We start from the raw sequence: 19,012 nt of genomic DNA on the forward strand, positions 1-19,012 counted from the left end.
CATCCAGAGGCACGGAACCTGCTCTCCGGAACACCTGTGAAGACTTGCTTTCAAATATGGATTTCAACTCTCTCTCCATTCTCATTCTCCTCGACCTTTCTTCTCCCTTTGACACGGTTAATCATTCCATCGTCTTAAAATGGCTACATGATACCCTTGGCATCATGGACTTGGCACTGGTTTGGCTGACCTCCTTGCTATCTAATGGACCTTCACAGGTGTAACTGAGCCCTTTCTTCTTCACCATCTCTCTCTCTTCCTGCAGCGTTCCTCAGGTCTCTATCCTATCGCCGTGGCTCTTCAACATCTACCTTATCCCTCTGGTCCACCAGATCTCCACGTTCTCTCCTCATTTCCAGTGTTATTTTGAGGAGACACAGCTCTCCTTCAAGCTTCCCTCCACTATCTCCTCTTCTTCCTCCCTCATCCCTGACTGTCTGACTGCTATTCAGGCATGGTGACAGCCAATGATCTCTTTCTTAATGCCAGTAAGACCGAGATACTTCTCTTTGGGACCCTCGTTTCCCTCCCACTATTTGGTCGCCCTCCTTGGGTCCTCTCCCCGCACCATCCTGTGAGGTCAAAAACCTTGGTGTCATCTTCGACTCCCGTCTCTCCTTCTCCCCTCACTTCACAGACCTTGCCAAGAAGGCCCACTTTCAGCTTAATCTCCTCAGAGGCATTCTCCCCTTCCTCACCTTCCCCCAAAAGCTCAATGTCTCTAGAGCTCTTGTCCTCTCTAAGCTGGACTCCTGCAACAGCCTCTTCCTCAATTTTCTTCTTTCCTTCCTTTGCCCCATTCAACCAATTCAGAATAGGACTGCAAGATGTATCCTTGACCTCAAGCCCAGGGACCGCATCTCACCACCCCTAACATCTCTGCAATGGCTCCTGGTTGCTGCAACGATCAAATTCAAGACCCTCTGCATCATCCACAAGGCCTTCTGGGGCATGGGGCCCGCTATTTCCAACTCTCCCTCCCTAAATACCTCCCTGCTAGAGCTCTGCGGTCCTCTAGTTCAAACCATCTGCAGGTCAGACCTTTTTCCAAGCAGAGAGTGGGGGTCGATCTCTCTCTTCGGCAGGTGCCTCCCTCTGGAATGGCCACTCTGCCCCTCTCATACCTGAGCCGGACCTCCTTAAATTCCAGAAACTTCTCAAGACCCTACTTTTCTCTACCTCTTTATTTGTCAACCTTGTTTTGCTAAATTCCCCCATCTGCCGTTGCAGCTGGAGGCCTGGTCCCTTATGAGTCTTACAGGTTACCAAGCCTTCCTTGACCAGTCTATACCAGCTCTCCCCGAACCAGCATTGCCCCCTGGGCCCTGCCCCCTGACCAGCCTGGTGGGCTGATCATCCCTCCCGAATCTGATCCACCCCGTCCTTGCACTTAGATGGTGGTCCTCATCCTATACACCCCTGATGGCATTTACTGCTCCAATCAGCACTTGCCTTACCCCTGGGCCACAGTGCCCCACCCTCCCCCGTTCTGCATTGCATGTAGTCCCCCCTTTTTTGCATTTTTCTTTACTGCACTTGCACAATTCGAATGTCACAAGGCCTAGTAGGACAGTTTGTTGTTATTTTTGCCTTGTTGTCACCGCACTGAGGCGGGCAGGCTCCAGATAATCTGGGTTTCCGGCAAGGGAAATGGAAACCAACATATTAGTGCAAATTTCAGCACCAGGCCAGCACCATCATCCCCGACCCTGTGGCCTCAGCCACCAGCACAGGCAGCAACAGGGCCGCAGCAGAGTGGCACGCACAGCACACGTTTCATGCGCCCCCAGAATTTTGTTTTGTTTTACATGCATAGGAAAGTTCAATGCACCAACACCAAATAAAACTATCACCCCAAGCAAGCGAGTGCCGCAAGTAGGGTAGCACAGCACATGTCACAGGTGTAATTCATGTTGGACGCTCAGAGTAGAGCCAGTGCCCGAGGCCCGCCAGCTCGCCCGCCAGCCCTGCGGAAGCCAACAGGGGCCAAAACCTAGCACCACCATGGAGCCAGAGGGGTCAACCGCCCCCTTGTCCACTCCATGGCTCCGCCACTGAGAGATCACACATCACTAATACAATGAGGCAATCCTCATCAGCTGCCAGCATATCAATGTCCTAGTTTGAGACCAAGGCTGTCTGTCCCATGGCGGACATCCGTATTATTAGGAGTCGTATTGCTAGGAGTCGTATTGCTAGGAGTCGTATTGCTAGGAGTCGAAGATATTGTTACTCTGAGCAAACTATTGGAGTTGAGATGTAACATCTATTCCAGAATCTGTGATATTTATTGCATGCCAGCAGTAGGACAGTAGTTATTTGAAACAGCAGGATCAAGAGGGGGCTTTTTGAGGGGAAAAGTAATGACAGACTGTTTCAAGGAATCGGGAACTATTCCTTTTGACCAGGAAAAATTGATGAACTTAGTAATAGGAATATCTAAATCCTGAGAAGGTTGTTTTGCAGCCAGTGCTGGACGGCCTTGCTCAATTCCAGAAAGTAGAAGGCAAGAAATTTAGCAGCAGCAAAGTAGACATTACAGAGACTAGTTGGCACTTAAAAGATGGAAAAATGAGTGCAGGGTGGGCCCATACGAGGGGTTCTCTATCATATTTTTTTAATAATGTTCTATTGGATATCAGTAATTTTTTAGATGAAGAACGTGGCCAATGCTTCACAATGTTCAATGAAAATAGTAGAATGGGTTGCCATAAATAGGTTTTAAAAAAAGGCTAGGTTACTTGAAAAACCTCCTAAGGCTCATCATCGGCTCGCTTGATCTTGCTTTGAACGAACACCCTTTTGGCATCATGGATAGATTATTTTTTTTAAAGACCTAATGATTCCTTAGCAGAGAAAAGGGACAGGACAGTTTTTTTTTTATTTCCTTCAGCATTTTCTCTATGAAACTGGGAGGAAAACCAGGGGGAGAAGGTTTTCTTATGTTTTTTTCATTTGAAGGGGGCCAACGAGTCACAAAGACAGCGGGAGGAAATTAAAAGAAATGATCAACATGAATCACCAAGTTAGGATGAAGACCGATCATCGGATTCCTTAAATTGAGGAGTACAAGATTTAATTCTATTTAGAATCAAAATGCCTGGTAATATAATGCTGGGTTGATTAGAATGAATTGAATTATGAATTAATAAGAGCCTAATATCTGCAGTAAAGCCGTAAATCGGAAGCAAATATCAGAACATTGTGATACACTCCGTAAACTCGATGCCATGATAAACATTCGCTGCATGAGGGTCACCATGCTTCCTGCAAGTGTCTCTATTTTCTGAATTTCCTGCACGGTCTCAAAGAACTCTAGAGCTGTAAAGAAACAAATGCAATGTATTCACAGTCCTCTCAATGTCACTTGTGTAACCAACTATCTGCCTTTACATCCCAAAATGCATGCTCAAACACTAAGCCCCTACGAGCAACAGTCGATCGCATATAACCAACAATTAACACACTGCATTGGGTCCACAGAGAAATGCTAACACTACGGTGCTTTTATAGGGACCAGGCTATGCACAGCTGTGACTGTAGTAAAACAGAGTATGGGCAGGGTTGCCACAACATTTCTTCAAATACTCACAAGTGAGAAGCTTCTAGAGAAAAGAAAATCCATTGGACATTAGCAGACCTAAGGTCATTGGGTGTTTTTTTGAAGGAATCAATAGGTAAGGAAGGGGTTGAATTTTTGAACTACTAGAGTTGTCTAAATAGCAGGGAATTGTTACCAGGAGAAGTACTAGATAGGAATGACAAGAATTCGTTTCTACAGCCAGGGGCAGATTGCGAGATGTGGAGAAGATGTTCTCAGGGGCACTTTTTGGTTGCATTAATGTAAATCAATGTTTAGGCTGAACGCCATCCAATACCGGTTAAGCCAGTGGCACCAGAAAAATGGGATTCTTGTGCAATGTGGCCTACCTAAAGTAACACAAACCCATGTCAAGGGCGTGGATGACTGCTGGCAGAGAAGGGTATCTAAACTGATTGAAATGATGGAAGTACCTCTTTTCAAATGGATTTGAACAAAGTGTTGTGAGAAGGTTATCAAATTAAATCAAATTAACTGACAAATTGATGATTTGTTGCACTAATTGCATTATAACATTTCTTGTCGACTTTGATGATATTATCAATTAGAAAAAAAAGCACTTACCGTTATCTGGCCTCTTTTAACAATGATGAATTGATGGCCATGCCCTGAAATGCAAGTGGTGCCTCTGGGCAAAGCAGAAATGGACCACAGACTATTTACGTTATCCGAGATGAAATTTTATTATAAGCCACACACCATCAGTATTTTAAAAGGAGCTTTTGCTGCTGCTCCATACCTTAAAGAAAAGAAAATCAAAATAAGGCCTTTTATAACTTAAAAAAAAATGTTGGTCTAAAAGAGCAACAGAGAGGTCTCGACATTTGAAGGGATAATGCCAGTAAGGAGAACACGTTTCCACTGCTGAGTAGTAAGATCTTGAAAGGTTTCCAGAAGTCCTTTGGAGATTTCACAATTCCAGGCCACAATAGTCCATTGCACGGGTTCAGGCATCAGTCAATTGAAGAGTTATGCACTTCACAGGTGCACACAGTTATTGTTCTCGATATCATGAACTCATGTTTGTATCAACGGCACAGCTATGAGTGGGCAGATATGTCGACTATAAGAATTGCGGATGATTTGAATTTTTGGTTACCAAAATTCATCAATCAGACAAACTCACATTTTGAATAAACAATATAGAATTATGAATGAAGATGTTTTATCCAAATTAGAAAAGAATATTCAAAAATGAAATAGCATGTAACATTTTGAAATATTGAAACAGAATACTGGATCAGAATGCAGCACCGAAGCTTCAAGTAGGGAACTTGTGATTTAAATAAGGATGGGTAAATGCATTTCAGAATACAAAATATATCTATACTTCATTTCAAATTACAACACAAAATTCCAAAATGAAAATCAGAAATTTCCAGATTAAAATCTTGTATACAAATTGAAATCCAGTGTTCTGAATTGATTTCCTAACTGAAAGATTTTAAATTGAAATGCATTTGTAAACTATTTTACCCAGTTTGGGTTTTTATGGTCTAATCTACGGCTTTGTGTGTGACAAAAAATACTCACTCCTCCTGGGTCGGTCTTGCTTTTTGACAGAAAACAGTAGATTGCAAGCTCTGAGAATGCACTGTTTTGGTCAACTGGATAACAAGGTAGATAATTAAATTGTCTCTTGAAATACCAGGAATCGCACAGGCACATATGAGAGCAGCAAGGGAGAACAAGGGGGTTTAATTCTAAAGAGTTTGCAGACTCTGAGTCAGCAAGGACCTTAGACACAGATAGAACAGTATGGGAACTCCAATCAGGGAGAGTCTGCAAATATCTGGGGAAACTAGATTTTCATCAACTCGGGTCTAGAGGATATATGAATCATGGCTAATGAGCTAGACCCCCCTGAAAAAATGGATAGGGCTGGGCATAAAGGAATGCGGGTTGGACACAGCCTAACATGCACCGATATGGTCTTGGTCCTAGGTGCCTTTCAGAAATACAAGTCAGTCAAGAAACCACCTGGTTTCGCCGAAAGGCCAGTTTGCTTCTAATTGGAAGAATTGTAATCCTATTGTCAAAACATCAGGAAAAGAAACATTTTGAAGAAATATAGGCAAAAAGGGGATGGCTCTGACAACAATAGGAGGAGCTGGCTAGTAAGGCTTAGCAATTGGTGGAGTGGAGCTTGGCCGATAAATCCAAATAAAGCGCTGTACCACCAACAGAAAGGAGAGACCCCACCACCAATATCATCAACCGCCCCTTCACTCTATGGTTTGTATACAAGGGCCTCAGGCTCAAGGTTTCTTAAAGTCGTAGCCTACACAGATGTGCCGCCAGGGCTTGCTAAGAGCTTTATGCTCACAAATGCATATTCTGATCCAACCCATAAAAACCTTAATTGGCATATCCAACAGTATATATACATAGTAAACAAACAGAACATCCTGCATCTGAAATACATAAAAAATTAAAAAATCTTTAAAACACCATTAGCAGCCCTTGCACACACTCAAATGAAACATAATTATAACTAAGACAGAAACATTAGACTAAAACATCATGGCCAATAAAGTAAAGATTCTCAGGAGAAGGGTAGCGTCTGTACAGAGAATGGAACTCGTGCCCTCAGGCCGCTCCAGTTGCATGTGTGTGTTGCCTTTGAAATGCCCTCAACATTCTACAACATATTATGTGCCGGTTCTGCCAAAAGAATACACTTCCACACTCTATTTACATAGCCACCCACCCTCTTTTACCAGGCAACACAGAGAAGGGCTGAACCAGTTATATCTGGAGTCTTTTGAAGAAGTGTAGCCAAATGGCCAAATTGTCAATCATCCCCAACAGAGAAGTTTTAATCCCAACTCCCCCACTCAACAACATTCTGTAACTCTGGGCAGATCGCATTATTTCCAGGGGCCTTGGTTCCCTCATCGGCCAAAATAAACCTGGAAAGTGGGTAAATGCTGGTAATAAATTGGATATAAATAGGAAGACATTTACCATGAATGAGTCCATCGTATTCAGGGTTAATATACCAAATGTGTCTGCTACAATGCGAGGACACCATCTATGAACCCTTTATAAGCCGTATACACGCATTTCGTCCACCACTTTTTCATCGTGGGACTTTTGATCGCCGACCGTTTCATCGCCAACACTTTTTAAAAAATATATATTTTTTTAGGGGGGTTGTTTGTGCGGGTTGGGGTATGATTATTTAAGTAAGGAGGGGTTTCGGGGGGCGCAGCGCCCCCATAAATAAAAAAATAAAAATGTTGGCGATGAAAGGGTCGGCGATGAAAAGTCCCACAATGAAAAAGTGGTGGACGAAATAACATAGAACCTTATACGCAACCATTTCCATTACTGCCCTCCTCTTCCAGCAACTCCCTTGATTAATGCCTCCTCTAAACTCTAATGTGGGCTTTGCATGAATGTGTATTTCCAGCCTATATAGGCTAAATTCGTATTAGAGGTGGGAAAGAAGTGCATGGGGAGTTCAGGGTTCCCGGGAGACTCAGTACTGCAACAATGAAGACCTGTGAGGCAGCATGATGTCCTCTGTGCAGGCACGGGATAGGTGCCGGTCCAGGTGATGCAGGTGACTCTGTGGAAACTCCTAGCCGTATCAAGCATTACAACTCAAGAGTTTAGACAATCACAACAACAAACATCATCCCAGGGTACTAATAGAGCAATCACAATCATATCAGACTGCTCCAGAGTGCTCTCAGTGTTGGGGGCAATTCGGTAATAGGAGGGGTATCTGTTGAGGGGAACCTCATAGTTGGTTAACAAGTGTTAGGACCGTTCTCTTTTCTGAAGTGCTACTTGTCTAGGACTTTGCAGTATTTTCATTCGGCCGGGAGGCCCCAATGCAATAGAATGGCGATTCAGAGGTAAGCGCCTTGTGCATGAAAAGACCTCCCTCCAAATCCTTTTAATCCTTCCGTTTTTGGAAAGGTGACTATTGAGAACAGGAGCAAGAAATGTGCTACTATTTTGCTAGTCGCCATTGTTTTTCTCTGGGCCTGGCTCCCATTGCAGGAGCATCACCATTTGGCATTGTCTATCCTTGGTCACTTAATTTGCCACTCCCATGATGCATTTTCAAATTGTGTAATCAGCGTTCTGTCTCTTTCCCGCCTATGGATTTACGCTGGGTTGTATATTTCCCCAAATGTACAAATGTATACACAAGTATGGCAATGAAATGTTCATGCAGATTTTCATTTTTTCTTTTGATGAATTGAGCAAGTTTGCAACACTGACACGTTCTGTAGTTTTAGGCTTTGAATGTGCAAATTAGCTTTGTCAATTGGGCACCTTTTGTGTGCAAATATATGGTAATCAAGGCTTTCTATTAGAACAATTCCAAACTTAGTGTTTTCCAACAGTTCACAAGACACAGAACAGAACCCACACTGTATTCACCAGGTAAGTTGTAATTCAAAGTTATATTATGTTGTGTTTTGTATCTTTAACATGTACATCCTAGACCCAAGGAGCTCCATATGAATGGACTCATGGGGTGGAGTACATGAAAAAAAAACGATTTTTTTTAAAACCTAAGGAATTTCGTCCAAAAATCAAAATATGCGTTTATTGGCCTACACAACAAAACTATGCCCTAGATGGCCTCAAGAAAAAAACAATTAGGATAAATCCAAGAGGAATATGTAATTGACAATTTGAATGGCTCTATTTTTCCTGTGCAAAGGACTACTTTTGTCTCTTCCTCATTAACTACGCACCGCGACTCCGAATGACTCCATTTTCTTTTACATGATTTCTTATGCCAACAATATATATACAAATCCTGATAGCCACCATATGCAAAAGGCAACTGGGAGCCTCGGAAAAAGGTATTTAGGGTTTAAAGAACTAGAGAGTCCCACTCTGAAGGAGTTTTGGGGACCGATGCCTACTTGGAAACATTTGACTACAATCTGCCTTTGTATTGTGCATCACTCCATGCCTTTTAGAGTCCTTGAACGCCTGCACTAAAAATGGCCTCAAGTGGCCCAAAATGTCCATAACAATGTAAATAAAAGGCAGCATCCTTGCAATGCTATCATGACAGCCTTATTTTATTTTCATTGCTACACCAAATGTTTGGATACCTATTAGGCATACTATAGTTGTGTGTAGGAGAACAGAGACAAACAAAGCATTGGATTGGATTGGAATACACAAGCTCTAAATAGGCAATAACAAATATTTCATATGCAAACATGGTTAGAAAAATCCTATATTCTGCCCCTGTCATGAACTGTGTTAAGAGTGTAGTGTCCCCATGGAATGGGGTAGGTAAGGCACCCTAATTCCAGCTCTCCATCCTTGATGTGCCCTGAATGGCACGGGATTGCGTCTCCACTGCACATCTTGTAGTGTTTGCCATCTCCTAGTCGAGGAAATGCAAGGAAGACTGATCCGCAGTCACGGATGGTGCTGTTCCTTGTAAAGTGCTCATTGGTATTGGTGGCTAGGGTTTTGTCGATGGAGGGAGTAGCATATTTAAATGTGTGTGTGATTGAAGTGTGAGGGGTTTCGAAGGTCTTGCATTCTTCCCCATGGTAAGTGTGCCAGCGCACCGTTTCTTCATAATAGCCTTTAACCGTTTGCCGCTTTGTGGTCTTTCAGAAATATTCCATTATCTGCGTTGTTGATCTGGAGGGGGAAGAAGGCGCCCTCTGACTCCTCTTCTGGGCTTGTTACTCCTGCTGAGCTGAGGGTTGCTGTGGAGAATGGTGGTGGTTGGAGGCGGCATCTCCCTCGTGATCCTCCGTCTCCTCATCAGATACTCCTTCTAAGCGGATGACCTGCCGAATGGTTCTAGTGGTGAACTGTAGTGGGGCACGCCTGGAAGGAGAAACATCAAGACTAAAATTATTACATAAAACATAGAGTTATTTTAGACAGTGTCACCTTGCGGGACATTCCAGCTGTTTGGAGTTATACCTCAGAACTGCTTTCAGTATCTTAATTGCGTCCAATAGTCCCTAGTGGGGTCTGTTGGTATTCTTAATTACACCAAGAGAATTCCTAGATGTAATTTTCCACTGCTCAAAGGTACTTCACGAGAAGACAAATAACAACACATATAATCAACTGGCGTTCCCAAGACCAAACTGATCTACAATTTCCAGCAGGAGGCACCCATTGCAGCGGGGGGGTAATGATGAACTATATTAACTTTTCGGTCAACTAGGGGGACCCCTTCAATTCTTCTTTACTTCACTTAGTACTGGATGACCTGCCTTTGCCCTTGTTGGCCACTTCCAGGTGTAACACTGATGTAAAGCCTCTTTCTGCTACTGTAGTGAATTCTTCACAGCTCCCTCTGGTAGTCACGCTCAGCTCTATTTACCTTTTCTTTATTAGAAATCCATACCGTATTACCTTCTGCCTCCTCATTTGTACCCCAACTGCACGAGCTCCAGGCTTTGCCATTGGTTCTCTCACCAGAGTGTAGCCTGTAATCAGCTACTTGTTGCTGATACTCTTAATTCTTCTGCCTGATGTCATTCTTGCTCCTTTGCTCGTACCATTCTTTACTTTCTGGCTGATGCTTACGTTAACTCTTCCCGATGTTGAGCTTTCTACATGTTCTCCGACCTGACTCTTGGAAATGTATCAGTCTTATGTATATCCTGCTTTAGTGTACACATTATACCTTCCGTTTCCAGTCTCACATGACTGCCCCACCTTTATAGAGCCCTTCTGCTATGTGTCTTGCTCATGGCTTAAACATGTTGAGGGTTTCTGTCTCCCCATTTCAGTTCCCTTCTTTTTTGATTCTACTCAGTTTTATTACCCTCTGCTTGTTTTAGGTCGTGAAGCTATGGCTTATCCCTACTACCTTTCCTTTTGGGACATCTCATATTTAAATAGTTTAGTCTCAATGTTTTTGTTGAATAAGAAACAATTGTACTCTTACTCAAATTACTTATGTGACAGAAAAAACAATAAGGAATACAATTATGTTCCATAGAGGGTTGTGGATCCATAGAGAACCCAGAGTTGCTCCCTAACCGAATTCTTACAAATCCATAATTTTTGCCACAGACAGATCATGAGAGCATAATGAACTCCCTGCAAGCGGTGATGTTGTGGAGTGCAACCTTTAAAGTTGACTTTGACCTCTGAAATTAACATTCAGTAAGACAGAGAGCAGTTCATAATGCAATCGCTCTGCCAGATTCAGCTGCATGAGTGTCAGCTGCAGTCTGGCACTAGGGGCCACTAGAAGGCAAGAAGGGAGATAACACGGACACCTTTGAAACATGAGGGTGGAGGTACAAAGGTTGAGAAGAGGCGACAACAGGGCACTACAGAATTCTATACAACACTAAAGGTATTGTATTCTATATTTGGGAGTTGACTTTGATATGTTCACCGACATGATATGATATGTGAAAGACAGGGCAAGACGCCTCTACAAGTTACCCAGGCCTGCCGTGCAAATCTTTTCCACTGCATAGTTAAAAAAGAAAATATATCACCTGCGAGTGGGGGACAGGTTCTATTGCCTCCATTATTCAGAAGCTCACGGGCTTCCTCCATTAGCTGTTCCACAGCAGGATGGAGCACATTGGAGGGGGCCGGTAGGGTGGCCCCGAAGAGGAAGGGATGGGTGCGTGTAAGCTCTTTGGAACCGCCTCCACAGGTGTCTCATAACCACATTTTAGGCTTCATAATGAATGAGCTGCAAAAACGATATCAGTTTTATGGATTTTGGTCCGGCGGGAAACCAGGGAAGGAGTCTGTGTTTTGATTCTGTTTGAGGTAGAAGGCATAGCAGCAGTCTCAATTATCACAGAGAAGTACTTGGCCACGATGGCATTTGTCTTACAATTGATGCCATGATTGTGGAAGGGCTGAAGAGCAACTTTACATCAAGCAGCAGGTGAATTCCCTTCTCCTGTGTCACTTGATGGAGGTTGGAGGCTTGTAATCACCTTGTGCGTCTAGCATCGTCACACAGGGACTTGTTGCTGTGTCCTCCTGGTGGTTTGCGAAGTGGGTTGAGCATCTGCATGGTTAAATGTTCAACCTTGGTGGAGCCATCTAGAAAAGGGCCCTGCAGATTCCATGGAACCCCATTCATGACCTGGCCAATGCATCATTCTGTATAAGGAGTTTACACGTGGCCAACACGGAATCAGTTTAAGCCTGCCAGAACAGAAGGAAGCATTCGAATATGCATGTTTTCTAATGTCAAGACACGTGTGCACCTTGTAGGGAGTAGTCGCTAATGAGTTGTGGCAGGAGAGGGACTTGGCTTTAGACAGGATCACTACCTATAATTACAACTGTGCTGGAAGTTGAGAAGATAGGCAGAGCTTCTCTTCATAAATGGGTAGACACTTGACCTCCAGTTTTCTGTTGATCTAAAGGGATGTGTGTGGCCTCTGCCATATGCCCTGTGGTAAGCTTTAGTTAAAGACAGTCCTGTTTATAGGGTACTCTTTATCAAGTTCATTGCCAGTGTCCTGGGTGTTAAGAGAGTGTGCTACACCAAGAGAATCCTCCCTTGAGCCCTGCAGAGCTGGGTCTCTTGGAGGCACAGGTGGTGCAGTATCTTGGGGCCTGGCTGACCAGGCGCATACGCGTGTGGAATCGCATGAGTCCTAGAAGGAGCCTCGTTTGTCTGGATAGAAAGAGTAGGGGGCTCAAGTGTTCAATCCCTCACTCTGACAAGACTGTATAGGAGGTGAATCACTCTTTGGAGGTGTAGATGCCAGTACCTGTTTTAACCTTGTTATCCATGACATCATACAGGAAAGGTACCCATGTAGAATGTTTGTTGTGTAACCTAAAAATATATGTTCACAATACCTCTTTTTATGGTATGCAGCAAATACAGCAAATTAAAACAGCCTGCTTCATTTTTGTCCTAGTGTAAACACTTTTAGATAATGCAGATTGTGGAAAACTGGTTTGCTCAATTCCCGACTATGTACAAGCAACATAACTGGTGGTAAGTTAATTTGCTCAATTTATTCAAACCATGGCAAAGTTTTGATAATCTTACCCCTGGTTGGCAACTCTCATCGGTCTGGTGTATACCTGCGGGTCAGGACCTCCCGTGAGAAGAACTTTGCATGGGAGGACTGTGGGGGTCGGTCCATGCATAACACTACTCTCCATGGGTAATGCAGCATGTGTGCTGGAAAGGAGTCGATTTAATGCTTAGAATTCTAAGCATCAAATCCTCACTGGTAATGCTGGTGACCATGTTGCACTAATGACAGGAGGGCTGGAGTGACCTTCAGCTAGAGGTGCAGCAACGATAGGTCCTGTTTACTCTTTGGGGGAATCAGAGGTCTAATAGACCACTGGGATATGTGTTGGAAGCCTAAGTGAGGGCTCAAAGAGCTCTGACCATTGAAGTGAATCTGAAACCTATTGCCGGCTTATAAATTAGGAAACAAAGTGTTTACCTGCCCGATTTTTCCTGCACTGCATAACGAGCTGCAGTGATGGTTGAAGGGAGACAACATATGACCATCGAGAAAAGCATGCAGTGCAATATCCCAGAAACAGATTGGCAGAAGGACAGCAGGCAAAGGTGGTAAGGGTCCACCAATGGAAAGAACTATGCACAGGAGACATTTGAAGCTGGAAACTCTAAGCATAAGCGGGAAAGAAAAAGAAGCAAGGCAAGACCAAGAGTGTGAATGCTTACACGTACTGAGAAAAATGTGTTGGGGCCAGAAGATATTCATGCATTCGGCACAACACACGCTGCACTTCTACCACAGAAGAGAGAAGCCAGAGGATTGTGGTGGGTCGGAAGAAGGAGTCAGACACATTGAGGACTTTCTGTTCTCTCTTCAATAACAATAATACGAATAATGCCTATCTCTCCCTAATGCCAAAGGGAATACCCTACCTATCTAAAGGTGCTTTGTCAGATGTCAGGAAGTCCAAAGTAAATATGTCCTTGGTCAAACTAACTATCTGAACCTACCACTAAATACAACTAAAGTAAATAGGCCAAGAGAATGTCTCTTCTTCCCGTGCTCTTCTCTTCGTGACTAGTCTTTTTCTATACGGGTTTATTTTTGGACCGTATAATTCTTAGCGTAATCTCCTTTGATAGTCTCCCTTTTCAACTCTTGTAGTCCTTCAAAATGACTCTTGGGTCTCGTGCTTTCTGTGGGCCTGTCTTTGGAGTACTTTTCCTTCCAGAAGTTACTCACACTCTTGTCATCACATATATGTTCTTCCCAGTCTCTTTGTTCAGGCTTTCCTAAATAACGTTTGCCTTGATTCCCTTTTAGGCTTTCTTTGAGGCTGTCTGCTCTTTTATCAGTGGCGAGCTTTATTTCATCTTTCCTGTTATGTGTTTCTGGGTTGTACTTTCTCCAACCCTCCTCTCTGCAGATAAAGGGTAGTTGCCCTTAATCCCAGGGCATTCGTTCCCAGTCCCCATTGGCTCCCCATCTGGGTTGGTTAAATCTTTCTTTTATATATGGCTCTCATCCCTTGTAACCTACTTACTTCAATGCTTTCTTGTCCTCAGGACGGGGACAAGTTTCTCTCTTCAAGTGCCACTGGTCTTCCCTGACCGGGTTGTTATTTGCTTTCTTGTGTTTTCACAGTTCCAATCATTCCGTTTTATATTTTTGCTCTTATCATGAAGACTGGGAAAAGCTTCTTCAGGCATATAATGATTCCCCTGGTGGCCCTCTGCTATTCCAGATTCCGCTGGTAACTCTCGCTGTGCAGGGAAAGGTTTCAGGGCTCGGCTATCGCTCAGGTACTGCTTCTCGCTCTTCTCAATGCTCGGATTCCTGTTTTCGGTTCCTCACCCAACGCCTGTCTTCTATAGACGCTGGTGATCGGAAGTTGTTCAGGCTTTCCATCTCAGTAGTCTCTGTGCTGTTCCTCTGGCGTCTTGCCCACCACTCTGCAAGTGTGGTCACGCCACTACCATGTATTGCTTCTCTCTGTTCCTTCTTGTACTGCTTCCTTTGCGGTGGCATACAGCGGGGCTCTGCCGTCTTCCACTATGTTTCTCTGGCTCTTCGAAAGTCGCAGGCACCATGACATGACCAGTTTATTTGATCTTGATTTACACCAACTGGTCCAAGGCCCTACCCACATTCATGGTAATACTCTTGACCTGGTTTTCTCGAATGACTCACTGCTATGCCCTGGGATTATCGAACCAGTGGTATGGTCTGACCACCATTTAGTAACCTGTGCATTCAAGTCTGTGAGCCCCCCACTAACCTCCTACCCCTGAACAGTCTTCTACGCTCATGGCGATTGGTTGAAGCTAAAGTACTCTGCGCCCAAATAATTACTAACTGTGCCCCTCTAAGGCAACCTTTGCTGATGTCACTTTCTCAACAATTCCTGGACGCTGCAGACATCTGTGCTCCGTTGAAATTGGTTTAGGGTCGCAGGCTATCCTCCCAACCATGGTTCTCTGAACAACTTAAAGCCGCCCGCCTGAAGTTAAGGCAGACGGAAGGTAAATGGCGCAAAAATTATGATCTCGATCTTAGAGAATCCTATAAGTCTCGTCTTTCAATCTACTTGGCTGATATTAAAACTGCCAAAGCCATAAGATCGAAACAGCATTGTGTCAACCTAAAACCCCCTTTTCCATTGTGAAGTCACTAGCCTCCTCTGAAACCTTTACTTCCAGGGTTAAACCGTCTCAAAAACTGGGCAATGATCTTTCTCTTTTCTTCATTAATAAGATAGAAGTCATTAACACCAATATCGCCAAATCCCTGGCTACATCAACCTTTAATGCCACCAAGTTGCTGCCCGCTCCCGCCACTGAATCCCTCGCCAACTGGTCGACCATCCCTCTTTTCACTGAGATGGAGTCCTAGCTGCTATTCAAAGAATCAAATCGTCCTCCCTGCGGATGCTATCCTTATTGAAATCATGAAGAAGATCGCCCCTGATCTCCTGGCAGAACTTACATCAGCAATACATAATTCCTGCCAATTAGGATTTGTCCCCCCAGAGTTGAAATCTGCGAGGGTTGTTCCCCTTCTTAAGAAGCCCTCACTCGACCCCATGGTCCCTGCTAATCTTCGTCCTATCTCCATGCTCCCTTTTCTCTCCAAATTGTTGCAATCACTAATTACCCCTCTACTATCTTCTTTTTTGGAATCCTCTAAGGTCTTCAATCCTGCACAGGCAGGGTTCCGACTAGGCAGAGGCACTGAAAGCGTGCTTGTGTCCGTGCAGGGTGATATGTCCAGGTTGGTTGACTCAGGTGGGGTTGGGGCACTGATTCTGTTGGACCTCTCGGCCGCATTCGACACGGTCGACCACCCCATCCTGTTGTCACACCTGGCACAAATCAGAATATCTGGCCAGGTTCTTGCTTGGTTCACCTCTTTTCTACCAGACCGCACCCAGACTCTTGCCATGCCTCCGTTCCTTTCTTCACCCTGTCTTCTCACTTGTGGTGTCCCGCAAGGTTCTTCACTGTCCCCGATCTTGTTTAACATTTACATCTGGGCACTGGTATGCCTTATCCGCGCCTACGGCCTCAACTGCTACTCGTACGCCGACAACACCCAAATCTTGATCCGTTTAGATCAGGATCGAGTAGAGGTGTTGTCGTGCCTTTGTGACTGTTTGAGCACCTTTTCGATTGAATGGACCATAACTGGCTCAAGCTCAACAGCGACAAGACCGAGGTGTTGGTGGTGGGCTGTTCCCCGGATCCCTCATTGTGGGCCACTACCTTCTGACCCACCTCTCTGGGTCCCCTCCCCAGTTCAGTTAGTAAGGTAAAAAACCTAGGTGTCATTCTCTCTGCCTCCCTTTCCATGTCAAATCAAGTCATGGCTGTGTGCCAAGCAGGCCACTACCAACTCAGGGTTCTGAAGAAGGTTCTACCTATGATACCCAAACCTTTGCGCCCTCCGGTAGTCGCAGCACTAGTTCTTTCCTGCTTGGATTATTGTAACTCGCTGTATCTGTCGCAGCCTATTGGCCTGGCACAGCGGCTACAACCTAAACAGAATCTGGCAGCGAGGCTCGCTATGGGCACCCCGTATAGAGCTCACATCACTCCGGTGCTCTGCTCACTCCATTGGCTGCCGGTTAGACAGCATGTCTGCTTCAAGGCCTTGTGCATAGTTCACCGGGCTATTCACGGTCAAGGGGCAGAGTTTTTGCAGGCCAAATTCTCTCGCTATCTTCCAGTACGGGACCTACGCTCCTCCACTGCGGATCTTCTTGTTGTTCCAAGATATCACCATACTAGGGTTGGTGGTATGGCTTTTTCCATAGCCGCGGTCAACCTCTGTAATGGTCTACCCTCTGTAATGAGGAAAATTCCCAACCACCCTGCTTTTAGAAGAGCACTTAAGACTACCCTTTTCTAGCTCTCTACTCTGTGGCTTTTGCCAACTGGTCAGTTTTCCCTCTTCAGCGCCATGATGTCTTTGGGCGACCGTGCGCTATATAAATGAAGATAACATAACATAGCATGACCTGACTTCACTCTGACTTCACACGGTGTGATGATGTCAGGGGGCTTCCCCTGAATATAACACTCTCCTCTCTTTCTGCGGACTCCTCACAGTTAAATACACGTCTCTGGTTAAAGAGAAATCTTCCTTTCTTCTATATATCTTTCTTTTCACATTGTCTTCAACCAAACATAAATTTGTCGCACTACTGTTCATAGAAGATAGCCCCATATATGAGGCTATGGTAGTTGATTTAAGGAGTTCCTCACAGTATCAAAGCCCTTGTACCCAAAAGGGGGAGTCTCTCCCGGTGAGGTCCCACTGGCCTCGAACCCCTAGAGAGGATTTTGCAGAGCTGACTCACCTCCATAGCCCCTTGGGGAGAAGGGACTAATACCTGCGATTTGTCACAGGAGGCCTAATACATAGTCACACGTTCCAGTTTGTTATAGAGGTATGGTTTAATTCTAAAAGGCTGTGCTGTCCATGCTTCAGTCTCCAGTCAAAGGTTGCCAGATATCTCAGTGTGGGGGAAACAGGGTGGGATGCAAGAGTAACCATATCATCACAATAGCTGCCTTGCTCACCCTGTCCCTTGGCAGCTTTTTTTTCTCCATTCAGCAGTCCCTTCTTCATACTTGGAACTTCTCATTCTCCTGCAACATTACTCTCTTTTGCACTAATTATTCAGCTGTTCTCGCTTTCCCAACTTTTTGACTCTACCCCTTCCCAATTGGTAGTTTGTGTGTCCCTTCTTTTTCCACTCTGTCCAAGGTCTGCTTTCAGACGAAAAATGTAGATCTTTAAAACTTTTCAAATCTGGGAGAGAAGCTGTTTCCTCTGCCCATTTTTGTCCAGACTCTCCTTTAAAATATGATCTCCTAGTGCAGCAAAGTATAGAAAGTCCTACAAACTCAAATATATGCTGCATCTTACTTCTAGGCACTCGGCAGTCTGCTGTGAAAGCCCCCACAGTCTTAAAAGCATCCTGCACCAATGCTATGTGCTTTGGGCCTGCCACTCTCTGGATTTGGACGCATGTCACAAATGGTCTTCAATCTGGCAATGCAACAAGGTCTCACACTTATCTGGTACTTTGCAAATAGGCTGTGCTTTTGTGATGGGTCTAAGAACTAACAGTGTCAGTGGAGGATGCTCCTATACACCTTATGGACTTGAATGATACAAAGTGCTCCACATGAGGGAGCGCTGCAAGTTATGGAGGACATGGCAGGGCATGAGGAGACCTGCTTTACGATGGGGTGATTACTGAAAAGCATTTTTCAAAAGGTTACTTACCTTTTGGGCTAGTGAGGCAGCAATTCTGCCACTCAGGGTCACTAGTTGAACAAATTAGGAGGCAATACAAGTACTTAGATTAAAAACAGATACAGAGCTGAAAAATGTTGATCCCCGTCAGCCTGTCTGGCTCACAACCACCCATTGACATAATAAAGATGGGAAAAAGCATTTTTGTGCAATGATCTTAGATAAAGTAGGTCATCTGAGGTTAGTCTAGGGTGCGTTGAAGGTGCACAATTAAGGAACCATTTATAACCACAACTTGCACATCATGTAACCTCAGATAATGGATGTGATCAAACCCGGTTGACATTTTCGTCATGGGCCTGCTGTTGTCCGCTTAGGAGCTCAAATCAGGCCACCATCTTGGCATGCATGGAATACTATAATGCTTTCTACAAGATTCTCACAAATGAGCGGGCGTGGAAAGTCTGTGGTGAAATTAGTGTGTATCGCTTGGAGCATATAAATCAGACATTTGGTATATTAAATGACTTCCATCAGGAGCCAACACTAATTTCACAATGGCCAACATGGCTTAACAAGCTGTGTATTAATTGTCCATCAGTGTTTTGGGTCTTTCACTAACGTTCATCATAACCTTAGACCCTCCAGGCTTTCTCCCAGACACCCGCCCACATCATATGTACTCGATTCGTTATAGCATACTTATTGAACTCTC

General features: G+C 44.4%; 1 protein-coding gene across 5 annotated transcripts in view; it reads right to left on the bottom strand.

The window, feature by feature from the left end:
- Window positions 1-4,259: 4,259 nt before the first annotated feature.
- LOC138454056 (myosin-10-like) overlaps window positions 4,260-19,012 on the bottom strand; it is a 623,027-nt gene continuing 608,274 nt past the window's right edge. For all 5 annotated transcript variants that reach the window (XM_069607013.1, XM_069607016.1, XM_069607014.1 and 2 more), the window contains one exon: window positions 4,260-9,430. In XM_069607013.1, the coding sequence (XP_069463114.1) occupies window positions 9,283-9,430 (148 nt within the window). In that variant the 3' untranslated portion in view covers window positions 4,260-9,282. The remainder of the gene's footprint in view (window positions 9,431-19,012) is intronic.

Source organism: Ambystoma mexicanum, chromosome 1p (assembly GCF_040938575.1).
Source record: "Ambystoma mexicanum isolate Mex_15411 chromosome 1p, UKY_AmexF1_1, whole genome shotgun sequence".
In the NCBI taxonomy this organism is placed as follows: Eukaryota; Metazoa; Chordata; class Amphibia; order Caudata; family Ambystomatidae; genus Ambystoma; species Ambystoma mexicanum.